General features: G+C 41.4%; 1 protein-coding gene across 1 annotated transcript in view; it reads left to right on the top strand.

The window, feature by feature from the left end:
- The window catches only part of FSIP2 (fibrous sheath interacting protein 2), a gene marked incomplete at its 5' end in the record, with an annotated part of 166,517 nt that overhangs the window by 17,731 nt on the left and 130,832 nt on the right, over positions 1 to 17,954 (top strand). Inside the window, one exon of the mRNA XM_036765339.1 lies at positions 5,398 to 5,464. Within this exon, the coding sequence (XP_036621234.1) occupies positions 5,398 to 5,464 (67 nt within the window). The remainder of the gene's footprint in view (positions 1 to 5,397; positions 5,465 to 17,954) is intronic.

Genomic DNA, 17,954 nt, shown 5'->3' with positions numbered 1-17,954 from the left:
GAGTTGGCTCTAATCCCTGCATTCCTGGATCTAGAGGGCCAGGCCAGGGATGAGGAACTGCAGCCCTTTAGTCCCCTCATCTTGTAATAGTAGGCACTGGAAACTTTCAAGACATTCTGTGTTTGTTGCATATGCACCAAAGCCCTCTTCTGTTGCTTCATCAAAATATGAAGGAGAGACCATAGGCTCTTAACCAGCTCTGCCAGGTCCGAACAAGCTGGGAGGACTTTGGAGGTTTTTTTTCATTATTTTATTTCTCTCAATTACATGTAAAAATAATTTTTAACATTGATTTTAAAAAATTATGAGTTCCGGGGGGTGGAGCCAAGATGGCGGCTGGAAAGCAGGGACTAGCGTGAGCTCCCCACCAAGTCCCTCCAAAAACCTATAAAAAATGGCTGTGAAGAAATTCTAGAACTGCAGGACCCACAAAATAGCAGAGGGAAGCAGTGCTCCAGCCCAGGACAGCCTGGATGGTTGCTGGGTGAGGTCTATCGCGCATGGAGCTGGGAGCGGAGCAGAGCAGAGCAGAGCCCAGCATGGGCCACGCGGACCAATCAGACCAGGAGCCGGGCGAAGCGGGCCCTAGCACCCTGAGCTGCGGCAGTTACCAGACTTCTCAACCCACAAACACCAAAGACAGCAAAGAAGGTTAGTGGGAAAAGCTGCTGGGGACAGAGTGATAGAGTTCACGGTTCAGCCAATGCCCCTGGGGCAGCAGAGGTGGGGCAGCTACAGAACTACAGCTGCAGTTGCTTCTGGCCCCAGGCCCACCTGGTGGGAGGAATTAAGTGGCGGATCAGAGCAGGAGTGCACAGCCTGCTGAATATCTGAGTCCAGTCCGGGTTGGAGGTTCTTGGGGAGGGAGGAGTGCTGGTGTGGCAGAGCTGGCTGTAATAGCTCTGAAAATATCAGTGCATCCCCTCAAGCTTGGAACAAAGTACTCTTTACTCTACAAGCAGTCATGCCCCAATGAAAAACACAAGGGTCAAGTAAGTTGGCTGGGAACATGGCCAGGCAGCGAAAATGCACCCAGATTTAGTCTCAGACTTTGGAATCTTTCTTTGGTGACAAAGAAGACCAAAACATACAGCCAGAAGAAGTCGACAAAGTCAAAAAGCCTACATCAAAAGCCTCCAAGAAAAACATGAACTGGTCTCAGGCCATGGAAGAGCTCAAAAAGGATTTGGAAAAGCAAGTTAGAGAAGTAGAGGAAAAATTGGGAAGAGAAATGAGAAGCATGAGAGAAAACCATGAAAAACAAGTCAATGACTTGCTAAAGGAGACCCCAAAAAATACTGGAAAATACACTGAAGAAAACAACACCTTAAAAAACAGACTAACTCAAATGGCAAAAGAGCTCCAAAAAGCCAATGAGGAGAAGAATGCCTTGAAAGGCAGAATTAGCCAAATGGAAAAGGAGGTCCAAAAGACCACTGAAGAAAATACTACCTTAAAAATTAGATTGGAGCAAGTGGAAGCTAGTGACTTTATGAGAAATCAAGATGTTATCAAACAGAACCAAAGGAATGAAAAAGTGGAAGACAATGTCAAATATCTCATTAGAAAAACCATTGACCTGGTAAATAGATCCAGGAGAGAGAATTTTAAAATTATTGGACTACCTGAAAGCCATGATCAGAAAAAGAGCCTAGATATCATCTTTCAAGAAATTATCAAGGAGAACTGCCCTGATATTCTAGAGCTATAGGGCAAAATAGAAATTGAAAGAATCCACAGATCGCCTCCTCAAATAGATCCCAAAAAGAAATCTCCTAGGAATATTGTCGCCAAATTCCAGAGCTCCCGGATCAAGGAGAAAATACTGCAAGCAGCCAGAAAGAAACAATTTGAGTATTGTGGAAACACAATTAGAGTAACCCAAGATCTAGCAGCTCCTACATTAAGAGATCGAAGGGCTTGGAATACGATATTCCGGAGGTCAATGGAGCTAGGATTAAAACCAAGAATCACCTACCCAGCAAAACTGAATATCATGCTCCAAGGCAAAATATGGATTTTCAATAAAATAGAGGACTTTCAACCTTTCTCAGTGAAAAGACCAGAGCTGTATAGAAATATATATATATATAGCTGAATAGAAAATTTGACTTTCAAACACAAGAATCAAGAGAAGCATGAAAAGGTAATCAAGAAAAAGAACAAGAAAAAGAAATCGCCAGGGACTTACTAAACTTGAACTGTTTTGTTTACATTCCTACATGGAAAGACCTCAGTATTAGGGTAGCTGAAGTGAATATGCATAAATACATATGTGTATGTGTGTATGTATGTGTATATAGAAAGAGAGAGACAGAGAGAGACAGAGAGAGAGAGAGCTCAGGGTGAGTTGAAGATGAAGGGATGATGTCTAAAAGAAATAAAATCAAATTAAGGGATAAGAGAGGAATATATTGAGAGAAGGAGAAAAGGAGAGATAGAATGGGGTAAATTATCTTGCATAAAAGTGGCAAGAAAAAGCTGTTCTGTAGGAAGAGAAGAGAAGGCAGGTGAGGGGGAATGAGTGAATCTTGCTGTCATCAGATTTGACCTGAGGAGGGAATACCATACACACTCAATTGGGTATCTTACCCCACAGGAAAGATGGAGGAAGAAGATAAAAAAGGGGGGATGATAGAAGGGAGGGCAGATGGGGGAGGAGGTAATCAAAAACAAATACTTTCAAAAAGGGACAGGGTCAAGGGAGAAAATTGGATAAAGGGGGATAGGTTAGGAAGGAGCAAAATATAGTTAGTCTTTCACAACATGAGTATTGTGGAAGGGTTTTGCATGATACATGTGTGGCCTATGTTGAATTGCTTGCCTTCTTAGGGAGGGTGGGTGGGAAGGGAAGAGGGGAGAGAATTTGGAACTCAAAGTTTTAAAAACAGATGTTCAAAAACAAAAAAAAAAAGTTTTTGCATGCTACTAGAAAATAAGATACACAGGCAATGGGGCGTAGAAATTTATCTTGCCCTACAAGAAAGGAAGGGAAAAGGGAATAGGAGGGGAGTGGGGTGACAGAAGGGAGGGCTGTCTGGGGAACAGGGCAACCAGAATATATGCCATCTTGGAGTGGGGGGGGAGGGTAGAAATGGGGAGAAAATTTGTAATTCAAAATCTTGTGGAAATCAATGCTGAAAACTAAATATATTAAATATATTAGATTTGAACCTGAAAAAAAAGAAAAAAATTATGAGTTCCACATTCTCTTGCTCCCTCCCCTCCCCTGGAACATTTGTATGACATGTGCAGTCATGCAAAACATATTTCCCTATTGCTCATGTTGTGAAAGGAAACACAGACCAAAAAAACCCAAGAAAAATAAAGTTAAAAAAAGTACGCTTTGATCTGCATTAAGACTCTGGTTCTTTCTCTAGAGGTAGGGCACATTTTTTCATCATAGATTCTTCAGAGTTGTCTCGGATCATTGTATTGCTGAGGATAGCTAAGTCACTCATAGTTAATCATTGTACAGTACGGCTGTTACTGTGCACAATGCTCTCCTGCTTCTGCTCACTTCAATTTGCATTAGATCATGCAAGTCTTCACTGGGAGGACTTTGAGTAGCACTAACTTATTGCCTTCAGAGGTTCAGGGGCTCATCACCACAAGGTTGCCCATCAGTGGTTAGTTTTTCATTGAAAATTCGTAAAGATGGTCTCCTAAGGCAGGAAGGGGTCATGATCTGCACTGGTGGAGAAGGATCCGCACCAACACAATTACCAAGCCTTAGAAGTACATTACTTGCTGTCATTCAGTCCTTTCAGTTGTGTCTGACTCTTCGTGACCCCATTTGGGGTTTTCTTTGCAAAGATACTGGAGTGGCTTCCCATGTCCTTCTCCAGCTCATTTTACAGATAAGGAAACAGAGGCAAACAGGGTGAAGTGACTTGCTCAGGGTCACCAAACCTGACTCCAGGCCTGGCACTATATCCGCTGTAGCACCACCTAGCTGTCCAACATTAGTTGAGAGGAAAATAAAGGAACTTCAGTTCTGAAGGGGAAGGGGATTTGCAGAGGCCTTGTGCCTCCATAGACCTGCTGTAAATCTTATTTCTTCTCTCCCACTGTCACCTAAGGAGACCCTCCCTTGGGACCACTTCAGTCTACAAGCTTGGTTCTACTTGATACCTTCTCTCTCCACAGCTGGCAAAGTCCTACCAGCTGCTGCTCCCACTTTGATGATTTGTGATTCTAAATCACCTGCCTGGATCCCTGCCTGCTCAGCCGTTCCCTCCCGTGCCCTCCCCTTCCGCACACATATCTACACACACTCACACTGTATTACATACATAAGCATATATTCACACATGTGCAGGTATATATATATATGTATATATATATGTATATGTATATATAGTACATGCGTGTGTACATAGATAATTAAATCAATTGTATGACCAGCCCTATGAGGTAGGACATCAAGATATCTCTTTATAGATCTATAGTAATGTTTCATTCCATCCCTCACCCTGCACTTTTATTCACGCATACAGAGCTCCCGTGTATGAGGAACTTCCTTCTAACAGGACAAATCAGCAACTTCTCTGAAACTTAGTCTTAGAAAGTACAATATTTTTAACCCCATTTTAGAGATGAGGAAACTGAGATAAGTTCACAAAGCTAATACATGACGGAATCAAGACGCAAACCCAGGCCTCCTGACTCTAAGCTCTTTTCACTCTATGGCGCTCATCATACCCAAGCGTTCTATTAATATTAATGCTAATAATGTTTTAATGAATGTCTATTTTCTCTTTCTTATATTCACTTCTTCCATCTTCTATAACTCACTGAAACCAGACTAAGACACTCCATTCTTCACTACCTTCTCCAGAGATGGCTATGACTTCTCCCTCTATACACTGGCCTAGGAGTCTGCATGCTCTGCTACCATCCCTCACAAACTCCTCCAGCCACTCTCCCTCCGTCAGCCTCGTTCACCGTCATCTTCTCTACTCTGTGCCCTGCAAGCATCCTCAATGACTTCAGTCTGCACATTGCTCAACCTTGGAACACACTGGCCTTCCAGGGCATGACTCTCCTCAAGTCCCACAACCTGTCTTTTCACTCCCAGGGCTCACTGTCCCAAAATGTTCTGCCCCCAACATCTTGAATGCTAAAGTTCCCTCTGATCCCAATCTTCCATCCTTCCACTATCTGCTTACCCTCCTATCTGTCATCATCTCTGATCCTTCAATCCCTCCCTGTTTTCCCAATATATTACTGCTACTCTAGTCTCCCTTTCCTCCCTTCAAGGTCTTGATCCTGTAGCTCAGTAAGGCCTTCATCTCCAGCTTTGATCCATTGGTCCCTTTGTCATTTGGTTTATTCATGCCCTGAATCTTCAACTGTGCATCAATCGCCACTTTATGCTTCCTCTACTCCTCCTAGTGGTCAAAGAAGACATAAAACCATGTGGCCAGCCCTGTGGACAGCTGGGTGGCAGCAGCAGCAGCTGGTAGGACTTTGCTAGCCCAAAATGATACTGAACCTTAACTAGATCCTTGCCTCTGCATGGTAGTTTTTATCCATATCTAATTGACTCCATATCGCATTCGGCATAGAAGTTATTCCAAAACACTCCCCTCAAGCCACCAATACCCTCCCATTGCATTCTTCTCTCCCAATGAATGACCTCACCTCCTCTGCTGAGGACACTGAGGCCAATCACCCGAAGCTCCCTTGGACTCCCCTCCTCCGTACCTTAAAATGTCTCCCTAGCTTCACCTACCCAAGGCTAACCCTTCAATTCGTGTGCTTGATCCCTTCTTCTCCCAACTCCTTGAGGAGTTTGCCGCATTCATTGGTCAAACCCTCCCTCTCATTTTTCATCTCCCCCTTATCTACTCCCTTCTTCCCTGCTGTCTACAATCATGGTCAGGTGTCCCCTGTCCTCATTTCTTATCCTCCATTCCTAAATATTTTCTTGACCTTATCTTTCCCTTTATCTCTATCTTTCTTACCTCTCTCTTCTATTTTTCCCCTTCACTGGAAGCTCTTAGAGTGATCTCTATTCACTAACTGTACTCTCTCCCCGCCACCTACTTCCTGCTCAGCCCTCTGCAGTCTGGCTTCTGGCTGGAAATCCTATGGAAAATGACCACTTAGATGGCCTCAATGACCTCTTCTCAGCCTTCATCTTCCTTGATCTTTCTGAAGCTTCCACTGCTTTTTCCTGCTTCTCTTCCTACCTCTCCCTTCTCCAGCTTTTTGGCAGGATCATCTTTGCCCCCATATCCACTCCCAAGTACAGGTAGCCCCAAAGGCTCTGCTCTAGGTCCTCTTCTCTCTTGCTTAGGAATATTCCAGGTTTCTATGGTTTACTTCTCATCTCTTCACAGATGACTTTCAAATTTATATACTTTAATGGACAATGCTGTGATTGTTCTTGTTGAAAGGCAAGTGAAGTTTGCAATCCATCTTTAAACCAGTAGATAAATCTTAGAGAGTTGCCTAAGTCCATGGTCAAACATCTAATGTCTTTTGTGGGATTTGAACTCAGCTCTTCCTGACTTCAGGGGTAGCTGGGTGGATAGAGCACCATGCCCTGGGCAAGTCATTTAAACCCATTTGCCTCAATTTCCTCATCTGTAAAACGAGCTGGAGAAGGAAATGGCAACTCCAGTACCTTTGCCAAGAAAACCCCCCAAATGGGGTCATGAAAGGTCAGACATGACTGGAAAACAATAGCAACTTCCTAACTCCATGCCTGTCTTCTTAACCAAATATTCACCTCCCAAATCTGTTTATCTCTTCTGCATCATAAACGGTCCATGAGCCATAGCAATGAAAACATGACCTGTGCCACCCCTGGGGTTTTCAGTTTTTTAATTTAATTTATTTTTTGTTACTTTTTAATTTCCAAGCTGTCTCTCTCCCTCCCTCCCTGCCCCGAATTTGTCACAGATTTATATACACACATATTATATATTATGGATATATACATATACATGTAAAACCATACTATGAATACTTGTATTTATCAGTTCTTTCTCTGGAGGTGGATAGCATCTTCCTTCATGAGTCTTTTGTAGTTGATTTCAGTATTTATAACACTCAGAATATCTTGGTTGTTCACAGTTATTCTTTGAACGATATTGCTGTTACTGTATACAACATTCTCTTGGTTCTGCTTATTTCACTGCACTAGTTCATGCAAGTCTTTCCATGCTTTTCTAAAATCAACCTGCTCGTCATTTCGTACAGCACAGTAGTGTTCCATCACAATCATTGATCACAATTGTTCAGCTATTTCCCAATTGATGCGCATCCCCTCAATTTCCAGTTCTTTGCCAAGGGTCTTCAGTTTATTGCCAAAGACTTCCTAATCTTTAGTGATTTTTTGTATCCATGAGAATCACCAGAAATGGGTGTTACATAGTCTATGTGATCTTGACCAAATCATTTCTCATCCCTGGGCCTCAGTTTCCTCATCTGTAAAACTAGAACAGGGATGTCAAACTCCTAGCTAGCCCAATTCCTGAGTTCAGCCAGAACCAGATTAAAATATAATTGGGAAATGTGTAACAAAATGAATAAAAATCCAATATACCATAGATCATATTAATTTGTGATAGAATTTCTAAGTCAATATGTGGCCCACAGGGATCTGTTTCTATTTGAGTTTGACACCACTGGTTAGAGAACCTTCGAAGTCCCTTTCAGCTCTTGATCTAGTAGCCTAGGATCCAACGATGCATTCTGACCAGTCCTGGGAGGTTCTCTGTCATGCCTTACATAAGAAAACATCAGACCCCTCTGCTGTTACCATGTATGAAAAGCCCCATCTCAGGAGACTTGTGCAAGCAGTTCCCAGCCTCCTTTAGTCTTCTTCCCCTCCTCCATCCAGGAGGGCTTCTTCGCTGTGACAGGCCCTCTGGATTACGTATTCCTTTCCTGGAGGACAAGCGGCTGCTTTCTGCTCAGAGCACTCAGTTCCTTCACCTTCTTTAGGAAGCTCCTCACAGCTGTTTTCGGAGATCCAAATTTTCAGTGGTCTTCTATCTCCTCTAGAGGTGTGCCATTCCTTTGAGGGTATATGTCAGACTAGGGGCTGCTCATGTCCCTTCCGCCTCTAAAACCTTGTGATTCAGGGAGATCCGCCCTCAAATCCTAACTTCTTCTTGCATTGCGCCCAAATCCAATTTTTCCAGTTCAGTTGTTTTCTGAGTTGCTTCTTCTACTTTGGCTGCATTGTCTTCTGTCTTTTTCTTCGCTACATTTATTCTGCCCAGGGTCACTAAATGATGCAGTGGACAGAGTTTTGGACTTGGGAGTCAAGATTCAAATGCTACCTCATACACTCACTAGCTGTATGACCCTAGGCATAGGCAAGTCACTTAATCTCTCTTCTCTCTAGTTTCCTCAATAGAAAATGGAAATAATAGCATCTACCCTCCAGGGTTGTCATGACCAAAAGAGATATTTGTTAAGCGCTTTGCAAACCTTAAAGTGCTATAGAAATGCTGGTTGCTGATTTCAGTATTTTCTTTGCCATTTTCCACTTTCCATTTTGCACTTTCAGGGGGGACTCTTGGAGACAATAGTTTAGCTCAGTTAAATTTAGGAATGCCAGGCCATGTGATAAGCCATTGGGCAGATATTTGTAAAGGACTTGCAATGGCTGCTTCCTCATAATGTCACACCTATGCAATAAGCTTCCATTCCAACTCTAACAAACCATTCCTATTTAGAGGTATTTGCCCTCTTTAGAATCCTAAGTCTCTCAACTCAACAACTTTCATTTCTTCCAGCTCAAAATTCACCCATTAAGAATATCAAGCCTTCGCCACCTTTAGCAGCAGGTCCTCCAAAGGAAGACATCTATAAGTATAATATTACATTTGCCCCAGAACCAAACAGACCATCCAAGGTAAGGAGTTATTGTTATTTGTATAAAAATGGCATGGCATTAATATGGGTTGCCCTCTACTTGATTCATTATTGAGCTGAACAGCTCAGCCTGAGTTTATATGCCAGGTCCCTGAGTGCAGTCAGGCCATAGGAAGATATTTGAAAAATTTTAAGTCATCTCAGAGTATTAATGCTCCTTGCCATCAAAGTTGTTGTCACTAGGGCACTGTATGTGTATAAGGAGTCAATGGAAAGTTTGCAGGCTTGCAAAAATGGTGGAAGGAAGTTTTTAAAAATATATATTATTGACTATTGTGAAAATAAGTTTAATGTGAAGGTATATGTAGACCCTATATCAGATTACATGCAGTCTTGGCAGGGAGGAGAGGGAGGGGGAGAAAATTTGGGACTCAAAAACCTGTGGAACTGAGTTCTGTACACTAAAAATTAAAAATAAAATTTAAAAAATATTAGATGAGCCTTAGGTATCAGTGGTCCACTGAAGTTGTCCCAAGCCTCTGTTGTGGCACAGGAGGGATGCTAGGTTCTCAAAGGCTGTCTCAGCAGAGTCCAAGCTATGCCAGGTGAGAAAGACTTCAAGGATGAGTCCAGCAGTCAATTGGTATATCTGTCCTCAAAGACCAGCTTAGTTAAGGGACAGGGGCTCATTGCCTGAAGCTTCATCACTGGAGTATTATTTTTTTCAGCCACAGCAACTCATGAAAGCTATCTATTCAGGCGTAGAAGGGCTGCGATCTGCGTTGGTAGAGAGAGTACTCCCGCCAACAAAATCACAGATTTGGTTTGAAGATGCTCCATTCAAGGCAATGAAGTATTAAATGAGCTTGGAGATTGAAAATTCCAGGTGCCCACATTCTCCCATACCTTACCTGACTCAAACCAAGGAGAGCTACTTAATAGTCACCAAACAGAGAAATTGTTTTTAAATTCTTTTTCTGATGAGAGATGACTGTGCTAGGCCCTTCATACTGTATCACCTCATCCCCTTGTGCCAATGGCAAATAATTTCCAAGAGGCCATAGAGGACATTTCTTTCATGTGGCATTTACAGATCTTTACAGCCATTGAAAAACAACTCAGGCCTCAGAGGTCCTGTGAACTCTAATCATCTGAGCTATGTGGTCCACATTATTTGAAAGAAATTCTGCACCATCAAGGGGAAAAGTTACCATTAGCCTTGTCACTTGCTATGGAAATAAATGATATCTAGTTCTAGATCAGTCACTAACTTTATGAGCTTGGACAGCTCCTCATTTTGTGGAGGATGCAATGAAGTGACTAGCCTTGGGACACCCTACTGATTCAGAGATGGGATCTGCATGGAGTCAGGAAGACCTGAGTTCAAATCCAACTTCAGACACTTACTAGCTATGTCACCCTGGGCAAGTCACTTCACCTCTGTTTGTCTTAATCCATTGGAGAAGGAAATGACAAACCGCTCCAGTTTCTTTGCCAAGAAAACCCTATAATGGGGTCATTGTGTTAGTAAGCAAAATGGGCTCTTAGCACTCAGTTCAACCAAGTGCCCTTGAAGAGTTTGGCTTTTGTTTCCTTTGATTAATTCAGTGTATTTCATTGAGTCTTACTAGGTGCTAAGCCCCAGGCCTAAACCCCTACTAGGTGCTAAGCCTGTGTGGGTGTGAAGCTTCCTAAGGGGAGGTGCTAACTCCAGAGCCAATCATAGCAGCCTAAGTTCTGGTCATTCAGATGATGTTTGATGATGTCTGAAACAGCATAAAAGGAGAAGACAGAGCTATGTGCTCAGAGCTCTCACTCTTGGTGGCGCACTGATGTGGGGACTCCGGGCAGCTGTAGTTAAGAGCCCTCCCGCTTGCCCAGATGTCTGAACCTGGTTTTCTTGGTAACTATGAATTGTGATTTGGTCTGTTTGTAATGTATCTTTGCGTTTGTATTTGCTCTGTAGTTCGGACAGTGCTGGCTTTTTCCCCTGAACTAAGTGACTGATGTCTGTACATTGGATTGAAATAAGATTGTTGACCCCTTAACATTGCTTTCCTTAGTAAAGCAGATCAAAAGAACCTGGGCTTTGGGAGCATTCTTGTTGTTGGGCTTCTGTTGGTTGTTCGTTCCTACAGCAGCTGCTAGCCGGATTGTTGAAACAGTCATGAAGAGTCAGACAAAACTGAATGATTGAACAAGTCCTGGATTGGTCACTGACTCACTTTATGACCTTGGACAAGTTATTTAATATCTCATTTTATGGAAGAAACAATGAAATGACTTGCATAACCTAGCTGACTCAGAGCGCATTTAGGGAATACAGATCCTCTAGTCCAGCACTCTATCCTCAATGGCCTGCTTCTCCCATGAGAAAGCAAAAGGCAAGTCCCCTGAGGAACTAGATGATACACTCTTTAGAAAACCAAGTGCCTTGTCAACTCACTTCATTCTATATTGAACAAAAATGTACAAGTACCTACTGTGAACAGAGTACAGAACCCTTTTTATTAAAGGGTTCTCACACTACAGCTTCTGCCTAATTTTTCCCATCCTATAAAAAAGGCAATAAGGAAATCCATAGCCCCAGATTTGATCCAGCTAGATGCTGGATAAAGTGCAGGGCCTGGAGTCAGGAAGACCTGAGTTCAAATCCAGCCTCAGACACTTATTTACTGAGTGACTCTGGGCAAGTTATTTCACCTCTTTTTGCCTTGGTTTCCTCATTGGTAAAAAAGAGATGATGATAGCCCTCCCTCCCAGGTTTATTGAGAGGATCCAAAGAGAAAATCTTTGTAAAGCTCTTTGCAAAACTTAAAACACTATACAGCATTATGTTAATTATCATGATGTTCGGTCGTTGAGCCTGGAAAACAATAGGAAGGCACAGCCCTCCTTGGGGCCTACAGCATTGGAGTGTCTGTATAAACAAGAGAATGGAGTGTTGGGCTAGGAAACAGGAAGACTCATCATCCTGAGTTCAAACCCAGCCTCAGACACTTACTGTGTGTCCCTGGGCAAGTCACTTAACTCCGTTTGCCTCAGTTTCCTCAGCTGTAAAACGAGCAGGAGAAGGAAATGGCAAACCACTCCAGTAACTTTGCCAAGAAAACCCCAGATGAGGTCTGGAAAAGTCAGACACAACTGGAACAAATGAACAACAGTAAACAAAATAGCTCCACTCTGCAGCAGAGCTTATGTGCCAAGGACCATTGGCCAAAAAGCCAGGTATGGCTCTGAGCAACTGCTTTGCCCCTTCAAATCCTTCCCCAAATTTGCCTACATGCATTGATTGCCTCTGATGGAGACAACTTGAGGTTTCTTTCTGTTACTCTGGGCTGACTTCACTTAGTTACCCTGGGGGCACTATGAATTCTATGAAGAACTTTTGTTTCCTTCTAATAAATTCTGCTTGTACATTTCTTATGACAAGGGAAATATTGTTCACTTTCCAAATAAGATCTTGAATCCTTTCCATTTCTGTTTCTCTTCATTGTGAAAAACGACAACAAAAAACCAAGCTTAAGCAAGATGTTCAAGTTTTAAGAGCCTTTTTCCTCCTTTTTTTGCATGTGCTACATACAGAGAGAGCTCCTCACAACCCTGTATGAGAGACCAACCAACAGGAAGCCAAGCTGTCCCTTTGACATAGGTAAATTGTTATTGTCACTTGCTGGGTGCCTAGTGTGGCAGGTACTACAGAGACAAGGGCCCCCAAAACAAACTGCTCCAGGTAGGTACAGTCTAGTAGATCAAGCGAGAGGGTCTTTGTAAAGCACTTTACAAGCCTTAAAGCATCATATACATGTTAGCTATTATTATTATCATTGTTATTAGAGTTGGGGAGGCAGGCTGGACACGTTATAATGTCAACACCAACTACAAACAAGCAGATCAGATCAGATAACAAGTACAAAGTACTTTGTAAAGTATCAAGGCCCCAGCACTGGGAGCTCTTATCATTCCAGCCTTTCCGGAGAGGGCTTCCCAGAGGAGGGAACTTGAACTTGAACTGGGTCTTGATGGGGTGAGGCCTTCAAGGAAAATGCAGAGAAGATGAGTGAAGTTAATGCAGGTGATAGGAACAGGGTGAGCAAAGATGAGGAGGGGTTGTGGATGGCAGTTGACAGGGGATGCTGAGGGCTACATAATTATAAATAAACACCTCAAAAAATCAAATGCCCTATGGCATTGCAGCAGCTGAATTAGGTTCCAATAAAAGCCTCAGGGCTAAATCCTAGAAGACTCAAAGTTCATAGTCTGGTTGTCTTGAGTGATGGGCTTCAAGTCAAAATATAAAGTTTGCATTGTAATGGACAGATTGTACTATAATGTACTTCCTAAATGTAGCATCCAGAACTTAATACAACATTCTGACTGTGGTCTGCTTAGAGTGTTAGCTCAGCACAGCAAAGCCATCCCTGACCTTGTTCTCTTTCAAAATGGGGCTTCATTGATTATTCCACCCTAGTGAAAGGTGATTTATTAACCTTAGGGAAGAACATTTCTCTCTCAGAACTGAGTTTGAACAGGTCCAGTGTAACAACTTGAATCAATTAGACTTGACTGAGAGACTTGATCACACCCTGAGGCTCTTGGATTAAAAGGAAAAACTGTATATCAGATCTAAATAGAAATTCTGAGGAGTGGAGTCATTCAGAGCTTAGCCAGAAAGAACTGGAAGCCTAGGGGCAACTAGCAAAAGAACAAGAAGGTGGGACTGAGCTGTGGCAAAGAAAGGAGATAACAAGGAAGGCATCACAGAGCACAAGAGGCAAGTTGTGAAGTTTCAAGACAAAGGTCTGCTATTTTTCCTCAGTTTCCCCTAATGGTTCCTGTCTATCCATAAACACTATGCCATAATATAACCTTGTACTTCTTTACCCAAATGTTCCTGGCTACCTGAACCTTGCCCTAACTACATAGAGGCCAGATGTTACTAGAAATAGATGTAAATGTAAATTAAGGCAGAGAATGAAATCAGCCAAAATGTTAAGAACTTTCCTAAGTGAAGAAAGGGCTAGTTGTAATTGTACTGCTTACTTCTTGCCTAACATAAATGTCCATAAGTCACCGAGAAGGGAATTACATGGCCCTTGAAGGCCATTATATTGGTCCTAGGCTTAAAATAAGATTATAATGTTAGACGGCACTACAGATCTGCAGGGGCTAAAAGACAAAGTCATTGAAAAGTAAAGGCCATGGAAAGCTTTCAGATGGAGGCTGGTAGGGGTGATACGGATATTGCATTACCAGAGCGCTGGTGTGGAGCAGTGTAGTTAAAGCCATACAGAGGACGCCTAATGGAAGCAGGTATACTGAGGACATTTTGCAAGATGCTGTTGAAACTTTGGAGACACTTAAAGTACTAAATTTCATAAGGAAGCTACGCTGTTTTTCTAAATTCCCCGAGGATGTAGATTCTTCTAAAACTACTGGTAGGAGTTTTAGAAAGTACTAGCCCCAAAAGCTATTAAACTGTGTATACTCTTTGACCCAGTGATTCCGCTTCTAGGTCTATGCCCCAATTGACAAAGATACTGGAAGGGTTGGCCATTTCTTTTTCCAGCTCATTTTACATATGAGGAAACAGAGGCAAACAGCATTAAGTGCTCAGGGTCACACAGCTAGTAAGTGTCTGAGGCCAGATTTGAACTCAGGTCTTCCTGAGTGCAGACCGAGCACTCTACCCACTACCTAGCTACCCATAAAAATATTTATAGTCTCTCTTTTCTGTGGTGGTAAAGAATGGGAAACTGAAGCAATTCCCATCAATTGGAGAATTGCCAAACAAGTTGTGGTGTGTGAATGTGACAGAATACCATTGTGCTACAAGAAATGATAAGGAGATGGTTTCAGAAAAACCTGCAAAGACTTGTATGAACGGATGCAAACTGAAGTAAGCAAAACCAAGAGAACAATCTACACAGTATGAGCAATATTGTAATGATAGGCAACTGTGAAAGACTTAGGAACTCTGATTGGTGCAGTGACCAACCACAGCTCCAATGGACTCATGATGAAACATGCTATTTACAGTCAGAGAACTGATACACTCAGAGTACAGATTGAGAAATATTTTCTTCTCGTTCTTTTTTTGTTTGTTTTTCTTGCCTTTTCAATGGATGGAGGAGGGAGAGAATTTGGAACTGAAAATAAAATTGAAGTTGGCAAGGCTCATTGCCAGGTGGTTGTCTATCTGGTGATGGATTCTTTAGGCCATAGCAATTCATAAAGATAGCCTACCCAGGTTGGAAATAAATGGCAGTCTGTGTCAGAACAGGGAATACCATCACCAAGGAAATCATAGCTCCCTAAAGTACTAAGAGAAATAAAAGAGTTGCCAGTCAGCCTTTACTCTGAACTTGCCTTCTACTTTGAATTAACTCAAAAAGGGAGCAGCATAGGGGCAGTGGACTTGGAGTCATGAGGACCTAGGTTCAAATCCATTCTCAGATATTATTCATTTTGGGTCCTTATGCAAGTCGCTCTTTGTGCCTCAATTTCCTGATGAGAAAAATGGAGGTGGAAGTAGATTCAATGACTTCTGAGGTCTGCCCAAGGGATCCAAGAAACAAGAATGGATTAAGATCCCTTGAAATAGATCTTTTTAATAGAATACAATTTTTTATTGTATTTCAGCAGGAATATCATTGTTGTATCCATCATCCCCATACAGCTACATACATGTTCTTTGTAAAGGCTTATATTATCACCACCATTATCCCAAACTTTTTATTCAATCCCTGTCTATCTGTAGAGTTTTGCAAGCTAATGTCCTAAGCAAATTGACAGAAGCCACTTCCTACCCTTTGGGAACTTATAATGTAAACTAGATAATATTTGAGTGGGAAGACAGAAGGAAACAACATGGACAACTACCCAAACTTTGAGCAAGTGGATGAATTAAATTAATAATTAACACATTCACATTGCCTTCCAGCAGAATAAATACCCAATTTGGGAGTTGCTCTTAAATTTTAAAATGGCCTGGGACCAAGAGGTATTCATTCTCTGTCTTTCTCTCTGAATGTTACAAGCAAATAATGATTTATTTTTTAGGGCAACCATCCCAAGGAGCCTTCCTTTCTCAAGTTCTCTCAAATACGTAAGTATAGAACAAAATTAGTCTGACTTTTGTGATGGGTAAAATCTGAAATAATTGAGAAAACAAAGGTTTGAGCTTCTGAGCATGTTGATTTATTAAGCAATGCATGACAATTGCATAACAAATTGGGACCAAGACTCCAGTTTGGCACTGGACCCCAAATGCAGGGGAAGACAGATTTTTTTATGCATTAAAAGAAAACAACTAACAGGATATAAATCAGGATACAAGATTAGGTAATCTGATTTCTAATTGGAGGGAAAATTAGGGGCTTTCTGAAGTGGGAGGGGAATGACTGAATTTCAAGAGTTGGGACAGGGGAGAGTAAGCAAGTAGATTTTTTCAGATGTGAAACAGTATGTCACTCAATTCTATGATTAGCAAGCAGGTAGAATTTACAGGAAAATGAAATTTAGGTCTCAAAATGAAGTCAGTTTTCCAAGATGAAGTCACTTTGGTTTACACAATTCCCACGATTCTCTCAATTCACCTCTTTGATTCATTGGTTAGGAGGCTAGTCCACTCCCCCCATAGATCACTTACCTATAAGCCAAATTTATAAGATTTTCAATGTGCTCATGCTCATCATTAACATTACGTACCAAGAGAAGACCACTGGGAAGCATCATCTTACATAGTTTAGTACAATAGCTAAGAGAGAATTTAAGAACAATAGTGATGATATACAAATCTTTGTATAGGTAAGCTAAGCCAGGCTGTAGATCAAACTACTTGGGGGGTCCACAGTGGACTAATTTTGAGAGGGGAGATTTGCATGTCACCAAGGTAATCAAGAAAACTCAGCAAACATAAACACAAGGAAACAAAAACCAAAGCAATACAATGTTGAACATCAGTTTTAATTAACATCAAGTCTCCTTGTAACCTAGTGACCCACTCCCAATGTCCATTTAATCATCACATGTTGTCTTGGGTCCCAGATGCCCCATGTAGTCCTCTGGTCCCTGAAAATATCTTAGGCATTTGGGAATAGGCCTCATTCTCAGGACAGCTCTGATTGGGCTTCTCCTCTCCAGTTTCAAATAATTTGCAGAAATTCCTAAGTAATTTTGCTAAAATCTGTCAATAACAAGATTTAATACAATTTAGTACAACTCCTAAGTTTGGTCTTCCAATAACTAGTTCATGTGGTGAAAACTAGTTCAAGCCTTATGGAGCTGATCAACAACAGAGCTGTGAGAACATCAAATTAAAAACCCATAATTCACCTGGGACCTTAGAGAATTTCTTGCTGTTTTTGTCTTTACCTAAACCCTCTACTTGATATAAGAATCTAAAAAAATCATGAGGGTCACAACCTTCTGTCTTTTAAAATTATTAGACAGATTCTTCAAAATGGGAAAACAATTTCACTTTCTTTACAATTATATGTACAACTTGCTATGTAAAAACCTTAATCCAATTTTGAGAGCTTATTACTAAAATGTAATCAAAGCCTTAATTTCCCATTAGAAAAATTTGGAAGTCAATCATATACATATGTATATAGTTCTTAGAGAAAACAGTCTATTCCTGTTGCTTCCTCAAATTTTACTATTCCATTTAATGAGAAAACTTTTATCATATTTTTGTCTTATTACTTTATCTGATTTCCCCCTTAGGCGGATATCATCACTATATTATAATTTGACAACAAATACAGATTAAAATTATAAGATTTTTCATACCTGCATTTTATTATGGTAACTCAAAGATGTTCCAGTATTAATCTATTAATGAATAGATTTAATATTGTACTGACAAAACTTCTGCTGCTCACCTGACCTGATTTTTAAAATTTGCTATGAAAGGAAAAGGAGAGTCACAGTTTTTCACAACAATGTCAAGACTCATCCCTTAAGGGCACAGAATGACCTGACATATACCATAACAGTGGAAAAACTCCCTTCACTTTGTTTGATTCTAAGCGCAAGTCATATCTGACAAGCAATCATGTAGTAAATACTGTTCCATATTTTTCACAAGGTACCATAGGCTCAGAATTAGC

Source organism: Trichosurus vulpecula, chromosome 6 (genome assembly GCF_011100635.1).
Source record: "Trichosurus vulpecula isolate mTriVul1 chromosome 6, mTriVul1.pri, whole genome shotgun sequence".
In the NCBI taxonomy this organism is placed as follows: Eukaryota; Metazoa; Chordata; class Mammalia; order Diprotodontia; family Phalangeridae; genus Trichosurus; species Trichosurus vulpecula.
This window is presented reverse-complemented; position numbering and strand designations above follow the sequence as displayed.